Source organism: Vigna unguiculata, chromosome 5 (genome assembly GCF_037176805.1).
Source record: "Vigna unguiculata cultivar grain cowpea cultivar isolate G323 ecotype 2 chromosome 5, ASM3717680v1, whole genome shotgun sequence".
NCBI classification, from domain to species: Eukaryota; Viridiplantae; Streptophyta; class Magnoliopsida; order Fabales; family Fabaceae; genus Vigna; species Vigna unguiculata.
Window position 1 is genome coordinate 48,384,050 of NC_140796.1, and position 19,033 is coordinate 48,403,082.

At 31.5% G+C, this 19,033-nt stretch overlaps 2 protein-coding genes across 2 annotated transcripts; one reads left to right on the top strand and one right to left on the bottom strand.

Annotated features, from left to right (window-relative positions):
- The first annotated feature begins 327 nt into the window (after positions 1 to 327).
- On the top strand, positions 328 to 3,879 carry LOC114185138 (universal stress protein PHOS34). The gene is made up of 3 exons (XM_028072680.2): positions 328 to 1,235; positions 2,872 to 2,919; positions 3,602 to 3,879. Exons 1-2 carry the CDS (start codon positions 545 to 547, stop codon positions 2,877 to 2,879), a joined length of 699 nt encoding a protein of 232 aa, XP_027928481.1. The 5' UTR covers positions 328 to 544; the 3' UTR covers positions 2,880 to 2,919; positions 3,602 to 3,879.
- Positions 3,880 to 14,652: 10,773 nt separating this feature from the next.
- On the bottom strand, positions 14,653 to 16,018 carry LOC114185139 (uncharacterized). The gene is made up of 2 exons (XM_028072681.2): positions 15,368 to 16,018; positions 14,653 to 15,168 (listed from the first exon to the last, which is right to left on the bottom strand). The coding sequence occupies exons 1-2, from the start codon at positions 15,854 to 15,856 to the stop codon at positions 14,989 to 14,991; spliced, it is 669 nt and encodes a 222-aa protein (XP_027928482.1). The 5' UTR covers positions 15,857 to 16,018; the 3' UTR covers positions 14,653 to 14,988.
- Positions 16,019 to 19,033: the final 3,015 nt, after the last annotated feature.

Sequence of the window (19,033 nt, forward strand, 5' to 3'; positions counted from 1 at the left end):
TCAACATAAATATCTATCAAAAATGTAATTCATTTTTTATAATTTAAAATGGATTTAAAAAATAAAAAATTATAAGAGAATTAAAAGAATATTACTTTATCTGACACTAAATACTAGTATACGATTTCTGTGTGTGGCAAAGAGCCAAGTTGAATGGTTTATAATTAATTGGTGAATATTGAAACATAGATTAGGCGGAATTAGCAGGTGAATTGATAACTAAGCATAATCTAATCACCAATTAGATAGGAAGAAATAGGGACGTAATCCAAAAAAGAACAATAAACGAATGTCAAAAGACCAACGCACCCTTTCACACACTAAAGTTTCCAGTTTCAAAGAACAGAGTGAGTTCTGCTGACGCTTGAAGACAGTGAGGGGAAAAATAACTAAGAAATTAAGAAATTCTAGAAACCTCTCATCAGAGAGTCTTTAAACCGTGAGGACCGTGAATAAATCAATTGTTCAAAATCAATTTCCCAAAGTTTCATAACTTTTGCATTGACCTTCAACTTTTCTTGTTCTCTGCGGTTATTCGCTCGCAATGAATCCACAATCACCGGACCCTCCGCTTCCGGCGTTCTCCCCACGGTTCGCGCTCATGACGGGTTCGCAACGGAAAATCGCGATCGCGGTGGATCTGAGCGACGAGAGTGCTTACGCGGTGCGGTGGGCGGTTCAGAACTACCTCCGACCGGGCGACGTGGTGATCCTTCTGCACGTGCGTCCCACGAGCGTACTGTACGGCGCGGACTGGGGCTCGGTGGATCTGAGCGTGGCGGAGGAGGGCGGCGCTGGCGGCGACGGCGGCGACGAGGAGTCGCGGCGGAAGCTGGAGGACGACTTCGACAACTTTACGTCGACGAAGGCGAGCGACGTGGCGCAGCCGCTGGTGGAGGCGCAGATACCGTTCAAGATCCACATTGTGAAGGACCACGACATGAAGGAGAGGCTGTGTTTGGAAGTGGAGCGCCTCGGGCTCAGCGCCGTCATCATGGGAAGCCGCGGCTTCGGCGCATCCAAGCGAGCCGCCAAAGGAAGGCTCGGCAGTGTCAGCGATTACTGCGTGCACCATTGCGTGTGTCCCGTTGTGGTCGTGCGTTACCCCGAGGAGAACGACAACGGTAGTGGCAACGGTAACGGCGGCGATGTTCTGGTTGGGGAACAGGCGGAGCTTCCGCCTGTGCCTGAGGAGGAGCACGAGGTGTATCATGATGCTTCCGATGAGCACAGAGGTTTGGTTTCATCCTATTATCCATTTGTTTCACCGTAACTATCATAATTTCGGTATTATGATGTAACATAGCATAGTGTATAGTTGGTTTGACTAATTATCTCACTCGTGTAGCATTGGTAACGGAGAGGATTAAGTATTGGATACTACTTAGATATGCATGCTACTTTCTTCAGTCAAATTTGGTATTTGTCTTAGTTATCATATTGACTAGAGATTAGTGAACATGTCAAAAGTAGCTATGATATTATGATTGTGATTGAGTAATATTCTTCATAATAACAACTTGTAAGAAGATAAAATGATTTGAGTTTCTCAGATAAACTATGATCAAGTTTGTCAACTTTGTAGGAGCATACATTTAACTTATCCAAGAACTGGAATACGTAGGTCGACTCTGGTTTATAAAAGAAGTTCAGTTCATTTAGTTTTTTTTTTTTTGGCCCTTATGAATACTTGTGGACAAATTATCAGGACTCATGTTTAGGTTCTATTATCGACGGAGCTCCCTGTCAAGGTTTTTTCTTGATACTCACACACGTTACAAACGTGAGAAACCTGGTCCATTTGTTTAAAAACATGGAAGCAATAACTTCTAGCTTCTTAAATGTGGGAAACCATGACCCAGATTTGTAATCAAAACATGGTAACTTCCGTGCTGAAGCAATAGAGGAGGAAATCTGAAACAGATATAGAGAACTGGCGTGCCGGTTGACACAACAGCAGAAATAAGAGAAAAGCTTTGTATGACCTTTAAAACCATTCCTTATCTAAATTTAAAGTGACTTGGGCAATAAGAAAATACAACTGTCTGTGAGACATCCTTATTTAAGGTTTTTAAGTTGCTACCTAGACTATGAGACAGTAGGAACCAGAAGTGGTTAAAATGACATGTGCAATAACTAAATAGAATTCGAAATATACACACTTTAGGAAGCTTTACAAATTCAAAATTGCTATACAGTTGTTTACCTAAGGAAGCTTTACAAATTCAAAATATAACTCGTTATATGTTGCCCTTAACCATTTATGTTAAAAACATATCCGTTAGGCTTATAACACTGCTCACCTATTTTCTTATGTATGAGTACTACAATTCAATTCTTCATGTTAAATGCTGAAGGTACTAAACCAATCCGAACATGATATGTTCCAAGTGGACTTTACAACTATCCACCATATGCTACCTACTTTTTTTCCCACAACGGTATTCAATTGGGAGATAACTTCCCATGACCTATAGGCCTAGGGAACACTCATATAGGCTGGCCATACCCTATATAGAACTTACAAATTTCACCAATACACACTAAGACTAATGTTATATTTGAGAGGCTTTAAAGGAAAGAGTTACTAAAGTAATATCTTGGCAAAAGGAAATACAAACCAAAATAAGGGTATTTATTTTTTTAATATAGCTTATTTTTGTCAAGGAGACTACTTATTCCTTTTTTAGTTCTAGATTAGCATAAAGAATAAAAAAAATCAATACTTTTTGCTGTTTAGAGACGCCATCAAATAATGAAATAACCTAATCCTTGTAGGATTTCACCTATTAACTTCAGTTGGGAGTATATTATTACAAGTTGATTAGTTTTTTTTCTTATTTATCCTGCTTATTTTTGGTGTATGTACAGATGCTTAAGGAGAGTATAGAGCAATGTTTATATCCCTACTAACTTCAGGTAATGCATGAATGCATCAGCAATTTATCAATTACCATTTTATCCTTACTCAAGTTTAAATACAAGTTGTTATTGATTGCGGTTGGATTAAATCCTATTGTAAATGAATAGTAACACCGATTGATAACTGTGAGTGGTATTCCCCGTTTTTTTTTTTTTCTGCATTATCTTCAAAGAAATGAATTGGTTGGAATATGAAAAACCTCAACCCCAATGTTATTCCAAGACTATAAGTTCATTAACTCTGAATCACGTTTTCTTTACAATCAAACTAGCAATTCAGTCTATGAAATTGACATCATTGGTCCTTTTAATCCTCAACCTTAAGAAAAGGCAAAGTTAGTTGTTGACTTTAATAATTACGGTCAATTTACTCTTGAATTTGGGAACTATAAGTTATTTTAGTGTTCCATTTTAGCAACTATAAGGCAATTTGATCTTGCCCAGTTTAGATTCTAACATTGGGAACCAAATTTGTAATGCCAAGGATAAAATTAACCAATGATGTCAATTTCATAATGTTGTATTGATTTTATTTCACTCATGCATGGCTACAGTGGATTTTTCATTTATGAAAAATTTCACTGAATAATAAATGATGGTTATTACCTTGTAGGCAGTTTTCTTTTTCGTAGCATATCCACTCAAATTTGCTGTCATTGATTTTTTTTTTTTTTTACAGGAACTGCTCACAGCAGCCAGGCTTGTGTCAAATGAAGAAGAATGTATTAAACTTGAAAAGTATCTTCTTTGGTTGAACAAACTATACACTGTAAATTGGATATTTGGTTGGTTAGCATGTGTATGTTTTTGTACAAGTTTGTTATTACATTGCTTCATACCCATTGGCAGGGTTGTGTATGCTACCTTTCTACTCTACATTTGATTTGGAGGCTCTTGATCCACTTCATGATTGGAACCCAATGATAGATCTAAGATGCAACAAAAAGTTTCATTTTATTATTGTCTTACTTTTGTCCGGTTACTCCAGTTCAATTATGTTGAAGAAAAGTTGGACATCCCCAAACTAAACAATATTTGCATTGATCACGCTGTGTTTGTGTTTTGATGTTCGTCTATAACTAAATCAAAATTAACATAATAAAGGGAAAACGGTTATTAATGTTGCAATAAAGTGTAGAGATCAAGCTGTGAGTAGTTATTTCACCACGTAAAGGAAACCTTAGTTTAGTGAAAGGGAAATTCTCGTGAACCGTAAACACAGTTTTGGGTCCTGTGGACTTGTCCATGCTTTGAATAATGATTCACAAAACAGGGTTGGATTGTAATCAAATTCTAAAAGCCGAAAACTTGACTTTATTTTCCAAAGCATCCTTCTGCTAAATTTACTGTCTGAATTGCTGGCAGCTGTGTTGCGCAAGTCCATTGTTCTTTCCCTTTGGTTTGCATATCCTGAATCATGATCAGGATGAATATGTGGGTGAGTTTAAGAAAGTGTGAGATTTTGTGTTTATTTGTTGACCATGATCAGAAACAGAAATTGGCAGAGGAATAATAGTATCACTGAGGCTGAGTATGTCTATTTCTTCTGCATCAAGTGACTTGGTCTAGACTTCTTACACATTATGAAGCACACGTTCCCACAGCTATTGGTGTGATTGAATTATAGTTAGAAAAATTAAGTTTGGTCGAATGAAATTGAAAATAGTTTTATGGTTTTGTTTTGAAAATAATTCACGTTTCGAATTTAACAAAAAATTGTCAAGCATCATTTGTGTCTTTCAATTGCAAAATAAATTTGGATTTGAGTTCCCAGACTAAAAATCAAACACATATTAAGTTACTATGTCACAACAAATATCCTATTTGTTTTGGCTACAAACCCAAGACTTCATACTTATGATATAGGATTGTTTCGGATTTAGGATGAAATTGGTATTCAAACGAAATTGGATATAAGTCCTAGAACAAAAATGATGAAAAAATTGGAGGACGACAATTTTGGGGATTTGCGTAATGGGAGGAAATCACACCCCTCCAAGATAAATAAGAAAGATAAGTCACTTTGAAGATAAGGATCGGTGGTTCTGAGAATAATTCCGAGACTTGAGAGAAAACTCATTGTTTCTTAAAACTCAAATCCTCCAAGTGGTTGATCCTCATCTTTAAATCTTCAATTCAAGATCGCAAATTTTCTTCACTTATTTTGGAACCTCCTCAAAGTAACGTGATTTTCTTTCATTTCTCAAATCCTCAGAATCAACGTTCTCCAATTTTTTTTCCCATTTTCATTCTAAGACTCATACCCAATTTTATTCAAGTCCCGATTTCATCTTGAATTTTAAATCCGAGACGATCCTACGTTACTTATGTGGTCACCAAAGCAATAAATGTTAAAGGAAAAAAATATCAAATGCCATATATCTTTACGGAAGTCCTTCCACAATCCCTTTCCAAAAAGTTCAATAACAAGTTGGATTCTTTAATTATATTTTTACCAACTCAAACAATATTAGCTAGTTAATCATCATTGTTTAATGTTAAGTTATTAATTAAGTTTTACTAACTATATTATTAATAATTATATGCCTTTTCTTTACACAGTTTTGTACAATAAAAATTTTAGTTTGTATAAAAAATATCAATTCCTCCTCCTTTTCATTATTTCTGTTTTTCTGCCTCTCTACTGTCCTTTCTTTATCATGGTCAGTTTCAGTAAACAAGAGACTAAGTTTGACACACTCTAATACAAGTAAGAACATGAAAATCTTATTAGTTTCCCTATCAATTAAAAAAAAAAAAAAACTTATCAATCACGAATAAGGTGCAGACTATCTATAATCCAACTAAACGATGTGTAAGTTCTCTGTCCCAGAAAAGCATATATAATGTTGTGGTCCCAAGCAATACCAATACTAAGTTTTGAGTAAAACATTCACTCATTTGAATAAAACAAAATCAATAAGCGACCAAATTAACTATTTTCTTATAACAAAATTAAATATTTTTTTTAAGAAAAAAGGCTCAATAGTGGAAAAGAAAGGGAATAATAAATTTACATAATTATTGTTAATACAAGCCATGCTATTTGCATAATTTCATATCATCTGCTCCTATAATAACTTTTTAAGAAAAGTAACACATTAGAGATTACTGAAATGATTTTTATATTTTAAATGGTTATATGATCATGCTTTTTCTAAATAATACGTCACTTACAGCATGTGAAGTATTCTAATTCTTCCATAAAATATTAATTTAATTTTATTCGGATACGAAACTTACAGAACTTGAAATCTAGTCTACATCGACACACTTAAATAGAGCAAGAAATTAAAAACTACAATCCTAATTACGTTGAGCTTAAACTCTTTTTCTCTTTTTATACATTGTTTTCTTCCAAATTTTCAACACCAAGTATATTGGTCTTTTTGATAAAAAAATTTACAATTTAGAAATAAAAGGTCATTTGACACTATTCTTCTAGCTCAATTATATTATATATTTCTGTTTGGTATAAACAGTAATGCTTGATAATAGACTAGGACGTACATTTTTTTTTCCTCCCAGAATAAATTGGGCCGGTCCAATTCATTGTGGTTGCTTAATTGGGCTTCTTGTTATGTACATGGACGACTAACATTATATTTGAAGGAGTATATCCAAACAGTTGAATTACACTGCCTTTTACAATAGGAATGACATTAAAGTGGGATGAACTTGACCTTGACAATTACTATTATTATTTTTAAAGTATAAATTCATGCATATTTATATCTGATAATGGGTATATATATATGCTGCTTCTTTATTATTTAAATTATTAATTAAATTTTTTTACAACAAAATATAAATGATAATGAACAAAAGATGTTATTATTTAGGATTCAATTTCATAATAACAAGCAATTTAAAAATTTACATGTTAGAATACTTGAAATTAAGAGTCAAATAGTTTCATGGAAATAAAATGTGTAATGAAAACAGTTGTGGATATTGTTTGGGAAGTCAAAATAATATACTCAAAGTTTATATATTAATATTAATGTCATTCATTCAATAAAATTGAATACATAATTCAGTATACTTATAACTGTAAAAGAAATTATACATATATAAAGGATTGTAATCATTTTTTTATATAATTGAATCATAACTAAATCTTTCAACTCTTTTTTTTCAATATAAATAATCATATTATCACATTTTATTAATGTATATAGATTGATTCAAAAGTTATTACAAGCATTCATTTCATTGTTAAGTAATGAACATGTATATTTTTCCGTTTTCATTTTTTGCTTATAGTTTCTCTTTTATCAATTTTTAAAAATAAATTTGAGAGACATGACTTTAAAAAAAAACTATGATAATCAAGTTACAATTAAAAACTATCTATGAAATAATGGATTTCTCTTTAACTTTTTTTCTTAAATAACAAAAGAAATAGATGAAAATGAAAAATGACTATAACATGTGAAAAACTCAAAAGACAATGGAAAGAGAAAATAAAAATTATCTTAATAATTTTTTTATATTTTATTTTATATTTTATTATTTGTTAACATTAAATATTGTATTATATAAAAAAATAAAAAATTACTTAACTTAATTTTCATTAATTTTTAATATATTACTATTTAATCTAAAAAGATAGATATAAGAATTTAAAAATATTTATAATTTTAGAAAATTATAGTTTAAAAAAATCTTTTATATATATATATATATATATATATATATATATATATATATATATATATATATATATATATATACTACACTTGAAGGAAATAATAGAAAATTGTGCAATAAAAAAAGCAATAAGAATTTTAAAATGAAATAACTTTTTCATTTTTTACTTTAATAAATTATGAGTGTTTTAAAAATTTAAAATAGAGACTAATATATGATCGGATGTAAGATTAAGGGTAAATTTATCAACGTTTCTTTAATACGTTTTATTATTTTTAAATTACACAAACTATTAAGTTTACGACTATAATGTTAAAAATAACCTTTGAAATAGCTTCCTAAATTTTAAATTGAATAATAAACTAAAAAATAAATCAGAGAGATATTGGACCGCTAAATGTAATAGTAATAATTAATTTAAAAATATGTGGAAAGTCTTTTTGGTAACGTCAAATCACGAAAAGATCTAACAAAATCAACACATTGAAGCTCATACCTATCACAACGGTGACATGCTTCAAAAACTTACATTCTATTAGTTATTCAATATTAGGAGTGCTCATAATCAACACTATCTTTATTCTCTTACTTCCTCTTAACACATTCATATATATAATAATAATAATAATTAATTCCATTTCGATAATGTTGTTAGGAGTATCAAATTATATTTTTTATACATAAATTAGTTTTTCTTAATTAAAAAAATATTATTTAATCTATTCAAAATAGATATACATGATAATAGAATTTAAAAAAATTATGATTATCATAAATATAAATATAATTTTAAGTTTAATATATAATAATAATAGTAAAATATAATTTAAAAGAATATATAAAATATAAAATGAGAACAGTTTGGGAACTCCTCTGTCAATTAAAATATCTAACTTCTACTAATATATTTAAAAAAATATATATACATTACATAATTTCAATAAATAAAATTAAGTATTAACTTATTTTACATTAATATAAATTTCTGTATATATTTATGTAAAGGAACTCTTAATTCCACCGTACAAATATAATATGATCAAAAGATATGGAATGATATAATTAATCTTTAATAAAAGTTATACAAATGTTTTGTAATGATTTTTCTTGGATGAGAAAAAAATGTTGGTCATAATCATACATAATTATCTTGGAACAAGTTGTGTATCTTTCTTATACAAACATGTAACCGTTGACAATACCAATTTTCTTGGGTCTCAAACCTAACTGGGACACAGTCTCACTGTTTTGGGAATGATTTTTTGAAACACTATTTTGTTACCAGCAAGCATTTGACCATAAAATCTAATATGAAGACATAAAGAAAATTAAAAAGAAATATATATTTTTAGTTCTTGAATTTTTATACAAAAATTAAATTTTATTTATATTCTAAACTTTCAATTAATTTCATCCCTGGATTTTATTAATAGATATAGCTAATCTTCATAATCAAACTACATTAAAAATTTAGTAACAAAAATGATTTGCCACATGTATATCCATTATCCATATATCCATGTTTTGACTCGTCTCTCTCACGTTGGACTTCTACAACTGACCTAAAACTCTCATTTATCTGCTGTATTGATTCTTCTTCATCATCGTACTGATTCGAAGGACGTTCTTCATAAATATGTGCTGATATTTTTAAATCATCAAACTGATTAAATTTACTATGATATAATTATTCAATTAAGCAAATTTGTTTTAATTATATTATTATAATAATTGCGGTATACATGAAGCACTAATTCCATACCTCACACAAATGAGGTATAAAATTAGTGAATAGTGAGTTTAATAATTCACGATTCTCCAAATCTCCCAGGCCTTTATCAGATTATTGGATGGATGAAAAGCATGTTTAAATATGCGTTTGGACGTATTAGAATAAAAATTTGACTTTTCAATGGCAGATGGAACATCGTCGTTGTTTCTAAAAAGATTAGTGATATTTGAGTAACTATCTTTCCAAACATGCACTAAATTCCTTTATTCCTGACCATGCATTCAATAACTTAAATCAAGGGATGAGTTCCAGCACCACAGATCAAATTTATAACATAATTAAGTGTACAAAACTATTTTGTAGCCACATCAAGGAAAAACGAGGAATTCTCAGTACAAATTAAATTAACGGCATAAATCATCATCAATTATCGAAAACTAAAGTGTAGGTATAGTTTTAATAATTAGGTTATAAATGATGTGTGTGGTGATTATTATATTTATTCAGATATTTGAAAAAAAAAAACACTTAAAAATGTTAGTGTAAGAAACAACAATTATGACGATATTGAAGGAGGAAAGGGGCATTGACGTGGTCGTGGTTGAATTGAAGGTTTCCAAAAGAAAGAAAGAAAGTAACTGTAGAGAGTGTGGTACAAATTGAAATAGTTGACGCTGGTAAAAATTCTGTTGTCGCTTTCGCGCCACGTGGTGAGCGGTGAGCGAAAGTTGGGATCGATGGTCAATGGCGTGAGTAGATAGTGGCAAAGGAAATCAAATAAAATGGAGTAGAAAGAAAGCGCAGAAGCAGCACCACACAACCCAACACTTGACACAACCAACAATTCTCCACCACAAGATGCATAACTCTGCCACTACCCACACACATACATAGACACATAACATATCTATCTAGCTATTATGAGTATTATTTTATTATTATTATTATTATATAGTTTTTGTTCCTTGTATAGAGAGAGAAGAGTAATTAAATGGTTTTATGATTTTTTTCCCATTTGTGGCTGCGGGTGACTTGATTACATCGCCCAAAATAAAATGACCAATTTAAGAGGCATAAGTTACGTTTGATTAGACTAGGTTGCTTCCTCTTTAGTCCTATGCTGCCTGCTTGTAAATTCGAATGGTTGGTGTGAGAACCTCCCTCAGCCACAACCTGTCTTGAGGCTATTAAAATACCCTTTTCTAGCTTCGTACCACTGTTACTACCACTGTTAACATTTTATTATTATTATTATTATTGAGTTACTTATCAGATTTTTGTATCTGGTTTCAATAAAGGTGAATTCCATGTAAAAAGCAGATTTGCCCCACTTGATGTGATTGCCGGCCGCGCCAGCCAACCATGCAAAGCGATTCAATGTTTAATAATTAATTAATGTTTATTGCATTTTAACAATGATGGTAGTGGTGATCCGGCCAACTAATCTCGCCCCGAGTAGACTAACTCCCAGATATTTGGCCACACATTTAATGAAAATAAATTAAAATATCTTTCTTAAAATAGTGTATGCATATCAAAATGTGGCTATGCAGTTACGACATTGACCATGTACGACTATCGGTTGGTGAGGGTAGATATTAACTACATCTCTCGCTAAATTACCAACACAGCTTCAGTTTGTGGAAAAGATTCGCCTTCTTACATTTTTTAATTGCGATTATTAAAAAACAGTGGTGCAACTCAGAAACGTGAGACATGAAGCATGGCTTATAATTTGGAATTGGAAGATTCTTATAAATTTATTCATCAATTGACGTGCTTCTTCATTGGTGGTAACGCATCAACAGAACCTGTACATTTCCTCCTCACACGCTTTTATTTTTGTCTTTCTCGCTTCATAACAAATTTCACTGCACTCCTCTTCAACCAAATCAGACTATACCACCTCATTCATACCATATTTTTCTCACAAAATTTATTTCAATGTTTATATTATATTATATTATATATATATATATATATTAAGACAATGATATTTTACCAATTTTTTTTATAATTTTAGATTATATTTTTTAACTAATTTTATGATGTAAATAAATGAGAAAATAAAAAGGCAAAAATTCACTTAGAAAATATTTTCTCAAATTATTAAAAGAAGTTGTCAAAATTTAATTATTAAAAAAGTTATTTATTTATTTATTTATATATAATATAATTATTCTGACTATAAAAAAAATACATTAAAAGAAGTATTTTTGTCACACCTGATAATTTCATTTAAGAAATCGAGATTTAAATACTTTTTTATTCGTACTATTTTTTAAGGACAAAACTAACTAAATAATTTATTAAAATAAAAATTTTCACTTACTCATTTTTTCTCACTGATATGGTCATTTCAAGAACTTCATCAAGTTTTTATCTTTAAAATATATAAGAAAGGAGAATGTGAAAACAAGCACTAAATGAAATTCCTGGACTAACAGGAGACTTTTTCAATGTATTGGAAACAAACTTTTAAGTTGAGAGAGGGGTAATAGTGGTAATATTTTTTACGTAAAATCTCCGTAATTAGATTCACCAAAATGAAAATTTGTTTGCGTTAATGTGGGTTAGATTAAGATAATTTTTTTGTTTTTATTATTTTTTTAATTTTGTGGAAATAAATAAAGATAAACAATCCATTTACTGTTAAATAAGTTATATCAAATATACATTTATATTTATGCACACAAAAAATAATTCTACAAATAATGTCTATTATAAAAGAGTTTTGTGTGTACCACTCTAACATTATCTTGTGTTTTAAAGAGTTTTGAATCTAACCCAATGTACTGATAAACACCAGTTTATAAAAATATTGATTGTATATTGATTGTATTTATTGTACATGCTCATTATTTATTCATTCAACGCCTTGGTTATATTTATTATCCAACCCTTTAATTATATTTTAGATTAAAATATTAATGAGATATGTAAAGTTATAGTTGTAAAAGAAATTACGTATCAGTTGAAAATAATGTTAATGCTTAAATTGGAATTGCTATAATTTAAAACTAACTAATATATTAAAACTTTACATTTAACATAAACAAATGTTAATATCAGGATCAAGCTTTAACGAGTATCAGTATTTGTTACCTAGTTTTTGTGATTGCTAACAATTGAAAATCTTTAGTTTGAGTTTGAAGAATTTTCGTACTAGTCATAAAATAGTGTGTGAAATACACTTAAAAGAGTAAGCACTAAAATGAAGAGCGTGTTTTATATTTAGATTATAAGAGTGAATGGAAAAATAATAATTTTTTTCGTCTGAATTTAAATATTAAAAATTTAAAATTTAAATATTAAAAATTTACATAATTGAAAAAAATAAACCTATTTTAAACTTACCAATTACAATTAGTCTGGTTCACATTTAAAATAAAAAATTAAATAATTTATCTCAAAACTAATTCAATAAAACCAAGGAGTACATTCTTATAAACTCGTTAATCGACGTTCTCGACAAATAAAATAATTTAATAGTTTATTTTCATAACAGACAAATAAATAAATAAATAAATATATATATATATATAGAGAGAGATATTTACTACCGATATTAGTATAATATATAGATGAGTTTTTTTTCTTCCCCAAATATTTAATATTTAATACAATTGCGCGTTCAGAACATACACTCAAATAGCAAGTTAAACAAAAATAACTTCACACCAACGAATCTAAGTGTTTGATTGTTCTTACTTATTTTTTTCAATGTGTTTCTAATCATACCCGGTTGAAAGTTAGCTTCATGTTTTGGTCTAAAATAATAAATAAAACTTATGTATTTTAATATAAGTTTACATTGAGCATCAAGTTACTTCAACCGGATCCAATTTCCTATTTTAGTTTAAAACATTGACTTCTTTAGATAATTATGTATTAATAATACAGCTACTTTATTTGATGGATAATATTTTTTTATACGACTTACTTTAAAATATATTATACATTATAATTTCGTTATTATTCTATACTCCTTTAATAATTTTTAAATTTTAAAATTATACTCTTCAATTCTCAAATCTTTTTATAAGAGAAAAAATAATTCATAACATTTTTCTATCTATGTATTAAATAATTAAGAATATTCTACTTAAAAAAAACTAATGTGACTAATTATAATGCACTGATATTTCAATTTAGATAACTTATCCATGTCTAACACATATTATGTATGATACTTTATAATATTTTATCAATACTTATTAATGAAATATATAATATATAAAATAATAATACTTTATGACAACAACAATTTATAATTTTTTATGTTAACAATTTTAATACATATGGTTTTAATTTGGATGAATATAATAACAATCATATATTTATCATATTTTTAAAAATTGTATATTTTTCAATATGCATGTACCCACCACGTATCATATCTTATTATTTTCAAAATAAACATATCAAATACATGTATCTCATACACATATCATATCCATGCATTATAGACTATTAACAATCGGAGAAAGTATTTTATAAAAGAAATATTTTATTTATAAATAAAAAGAATATTATTTATTTTTAATAATGTTATTAACCAATCAAATTAGCTTTTTCATCTCCCAAGTCTTAAATTAAATTAAAATTTGAATGAATGTAATTATTAATTTTTTAAAAATCGAATTGAGATACATATAATTGTGCTACTATATTCAACCCACCTAAATTCATTTACACCAAAAAGAATGTCGCAATTAAAAAAAAAAAAAAACGTGTCTCACGAAGTCTCTTAGTCAGTGGCTTAATAAATCAATTTACAAGTCAAAATAAAATATCTTAAAAAATTAACAGCTACAACAATTTCGGTCTAATTTTTACTTTAAGGCGCTAAAGTGCAGCCTTATTCATCTCTTACGTGTCAAAATTCAATGGTTCATGCACACATTATCTAATTAATTGACTTCCGAAACCAAAAGAACCACCTCAACTCAAAGATAATTGCATCTCATAATAAATAAATATAAATAAATAAAGAAATAAAAGATGAATGCATAGTTATCTCGTCTTATTGTTCTTTACGAAAAGAATCCCATTATTTTTAAACAATTCATTTATTTTTTCATGTTAACAAGTTAAATACTTTATCCCTCTAACATTTTAGATTCTTGCTTATACTTATATGAATGTTAAATAATCTAATAAAGAAATAATTGCTTACATAATCAACGTTCTTAAATATTAAACGATTCAAATTACATGTGGCAATAATGTTGAACATCTTCTGACATCGAGACTCCGTTACGGAGGGAATTGATAATTAATTGGTTTCCATAAACTAAAGAAACTATCTAAGAAAGATAAAAGCAGAGTTAGAGACATTGATGTATTGAATCAGGAATCACATTCCTGTGCTTCTGGTTTTTCCTATCTATTCATAACACAAATCATCCTCACCTACTTATAAACAGAAAAAAAAATGTTATTATTTTACAACAGTAAAATAGAAGTAAAAAGTTATAACACCTCCACAGCTCTGATCCTCAAAATATCGAAACGAAAAACAATAATAAAAAGAAAAAGAAAAAGTTTCATACACTTGAGAGTCATTATCAAAAACTTGAGTGCTGTTAGAGGGAAGTTAATAATCGAAGAGCCATAAATAATATCCAATGGTACGGCCCCGAAGATCACGCGGCTGAGATTCCCCGTGTCTCTTCGGATCAAACGTCTTCAGAGGCTCTATCATCATCACCGCAACCGTAGGGAGCCACCGCTCTACTACTCCGTCGCTCAACAGCAAGACCGTCATCTTCCGCGGCGGTTCGCCGCCGCAACCGAATCAACCAGCCTCCTCTCTCCACTTCGCTCAGTTGACATCCCCAATTGTTCGAATTCGAACACTGAAACAAAATTAATAAATTAATTATCTTATGTAAGAAGAAACTCCTTAGTACTTTGTTATCGCTAGAAGAAATTAGGAAATAAATAAATAATTTGACTCGGATTATGTGACATATAATTTACATGTTAGATTATAAAATCTGTATCTTTAGATTATGGATCTTAACGCACAAATTGAGGCATTAGTTTAATGCAAACCTCGAAATCATTGTCCTCACGACGTCGTTTCAATGTGGTCGAAACGTCCTCGTAGGCGTTGTTGCACCGGCACACCGACTCTTCGCTGCTGGAAGAGCTCGGGGCAGGTGGCGGCGGCGCGGAGGACCAGGGGACAACCTGGTTGTCTCCGTCTTCGTCGGCGGCGACCTCGTCGTCGGTCTCATCATCGTCGTCGTAGTCATCTTCGTCTGTTTCTAAGTCGTCGTCATTGCCTCCTTGGCTCTCCTGACCTTGTTCTGCGGTTCCGCCGGCGCACCTCTCGCAGAGGGAGACGGTGTTGCCGAGGGCGGCGCCGGAGGCCTTCCAGGGCGTGGGTGACTGGCAGGTGTGGCAGAGGAGCGTGCGCGTGTGTCTGGCGACGAGGAAGTTGGCACCGTGGACCTTGGCGTCGCAGTCCCAGCATAAGCTGGCCTGGTCCGACTCGCAGAAGGTCCGGGCCGGAACCTTGCACAGCTCGCAGTTCTTCATCTTTAAACCTATCAGTTACGATCCACACTCTTCAGCTTTTCCTCTCTCTCTCTTCTTCCACTTTGCTTTTTTTTGTCCCAAATTTTCTCTCTTCAGCTTTTCCTCTCTCTCTTTCTGCTGGTACGATATGGTTGAATGGGCGTGAGAAGGAAGAGAAGAGGAAAGAAATTGCAAGTTGCTGTGATATATATAAAAAAATATTAATCCTGTGTTTATAGTCAAAACCCCAAACTACCCTCACTCTATTTATTATTTAATACTCGGATAGTTTTCACTCCGATTCCCATTTGTAAATTTCAACAGCGCGTAATTCAATTATCAAAATCGTTTCCCCAGTTCTTTGGGTTTGGTTTCTTCCTTTTTGGATTATGCGTCGATTAGGAAATTTGACCAGTCTTTCTTTTGTCTACGTTTAATTTTCATATATTGAACCAAGCTGTGTTTTTTTCTTACCTGACCAATTAATGTTCAGGTTGTAACTTTTTATCTTGCATATCATAAGCAGTGTCAGCAATGCCAAACAGACTGGGAAGGGAGACGAAGAGTTAGTTAGTTATTTATCCTCATCTTCACAACAAAGTGGGAACACTCGAAGGGAATAGAGACATAACAAAACCCATTCTCTTTCCTCAAAATTCTTTCATGTGCTCACGCTATGGTTTGTTTCTTATTTTAATTAAAGTTGTTGTCAATTTTTGTGTACATTCCCGTTTTAATAGTGATATCTCTTTTCAGGGGAGATGATGTATAACGTGTTATTTTTATTTATGGTATAGTATTAGCTGTATGATCCTATTCCAAGTATAACTATTTTTTAATATAAAGAAAATAAAATATACGGGTACTTTTAACAAAAAAAAAAAAAGGACATACTATATTGACTTATTTCAATAAATTTTGCGACAATTATCCGAAGTATTTTTCTTTTGGATAAGAAAAAAAATAATTTATGTAAAGTAAAAACAAATGAAATGATAGGGCCATACCGGGTGGGTGCAATGTATGTGGACCTTACGTAAGGACAGTCTCATCACATCGAAAAATCCATTCTCCATGGCTACATTAACTCAACTGATTACAAGTGACGAATTTCAGTATTTAAATAGTTTATTTGTTAAAAAAGTGAAGAGAGTTTTGAGTGAGATTATTTGTATATAAGGTTGTTTTGAAATAGAAGATGAGAGTGTCTGGAGGTTAAGAAGAATGAAAAAAAGGAAGTGGGTTTGTGGTGTGCGGGGACGCCAGGTGTCTGCTGGGAAGGGAACAAGAGGGTTTCGGTTTTGTGTGGCGTTGGACCCATAGATGGTATTCGGTTTGGGTTTATTTATGATTGGATATTTTTCTTTGGCTGTGTTATGGAGAAAGAAAGAAGGTGGTTTTGTACGTGGCACATAGGCATGATGGAGATTCCGATTTGAATCACTGGGTCGAGAATCCGCCATCTGGATTTAGATGTGGTCATCCTTACTTCATTTGATCTTCCTTCTCTCTCCTATCAACACTCATCATTCATTCAACAACCCCATAACCTCTAATCCCATTTCCCTCGCCTGCGATTCACGCGCCACTTCACGGGCCCACACCCACGTGCCCTCTGCCACCTCGCCATTCCTTATTCAATTTTCCTTCGCCTCTTCACATTCTTCCAAACCCCAAACCGTGTACACTGTTTTAAATTTCGTTCCTGTGTGCGCTGACGTGACGACCACTGTCCACGACGCCGTTTCGTTATCGCTTTCTCCAGAGAAAGAAGGTTCATGCCTCTGGCTGGGTCAACATTGGCGGCTTCCTCATCCTGCTGGAGAATTTTTGTGTTTCATTCGCAATAAAATGTTTTCAAGAACAATAAGGTTTCTGCCTGTTAATTCTTGTTATTATGTTACAGGAAGACAGAAAATGTCTATATTGTGAGGCTCCACGAACTACATCTTCTGCAACAAAGATGTTAGGTCTCCCAGGTTTTTCACATTTAATGAAATTAATAATCAGTTAATGCGTTGTGAAAATATTTAATCATCAATTATGATGGCACATAAATTTCGAGTTTGTAACATGGTAAAGATTCCCTACATTTGCTCCAAATTTCTTAATATGGGATATCTATATATTTCCATTAAGTGGTTTAAGAAACAACATCACAGTTGACTCATTAAATTAGCGTTTTTTTTAGAAAATAGACGACTAATGAACTTTGCTGAAAATGAACACTTTGATAATAAGTTTATTCTTAAATTAATACAAGAGTGAAAGAATAGATTATGAAAATAGATAATTAGAGGAATTTCAAACTAAACAGTTGAGTGTGAGTATAACTCATTGTTTTGTATTAGAGTTTTATCAGTTAAATTTATCTTCTTCTTCTGGCGGGCCCATGTATTTATTGCGTGCAGTGTTTTCTTCACTGCTTTGCAGGGTTACAAATGGAAGCAGTCCAAAAATAGAGTTTATACAGTTTTTTTTTTTTTTAAGTAAATGGTTAGGAAGTGAGGATGGCGAGAATTTGTTGAAGGTGAAAGTAGGGTACTGCTATTGTGCTTAAGGTCAAAACAGTCCTCGTTGAATTTGGAATTTTTGTGTTTGTTGATGTGAATGTGTATTATTTAGAAACTGTTATCTTCCTTGTGCCACGTATATTCCAATTTCGGTGCTGTTCCTGCAATAGTTAGTTAGTGTTGATGAAAGGGAAATGAGTTTTGGAAATGTTAGTGTGCGTCAATTCTCGTTGTCGGGGATGAATATTTTCCAGAACCAGGAGTTGAAGAGGAGAGAATTAGAAAACAAAAATATTATGCTTTTGACGTCTAATGGCATGTAACAGGCCCAGATTATTGGGCTGAATAATAAAAGTTCTAAGGGGCTTCTCCCTACACCCTCAAAGATTTTTCTTTCTGTACCCCAAAAATAACATTATTGACCCTAATAATTTTTTACCTGTTTCGGTAGTTGGAATAATTAAAGTAAATTTACTGTGGTTGATATTTATTGCAGTGTTGCACCCCCAATTCCTCACATCCGTTTTCTTTTTTCTCCTTCCTCCGTTCTCGTTATTCTGTGTTGTCTGGAGTGGTCCCAACTTTCCATCTCTCTCATTTGAAAGTGCTATTTCCGGTGCTAGTGGTCCTTGCTTTTCTGAAGTTGTAACAGTGGTCCTGCTTTCTTTAGCTGCTCAAGGTCATC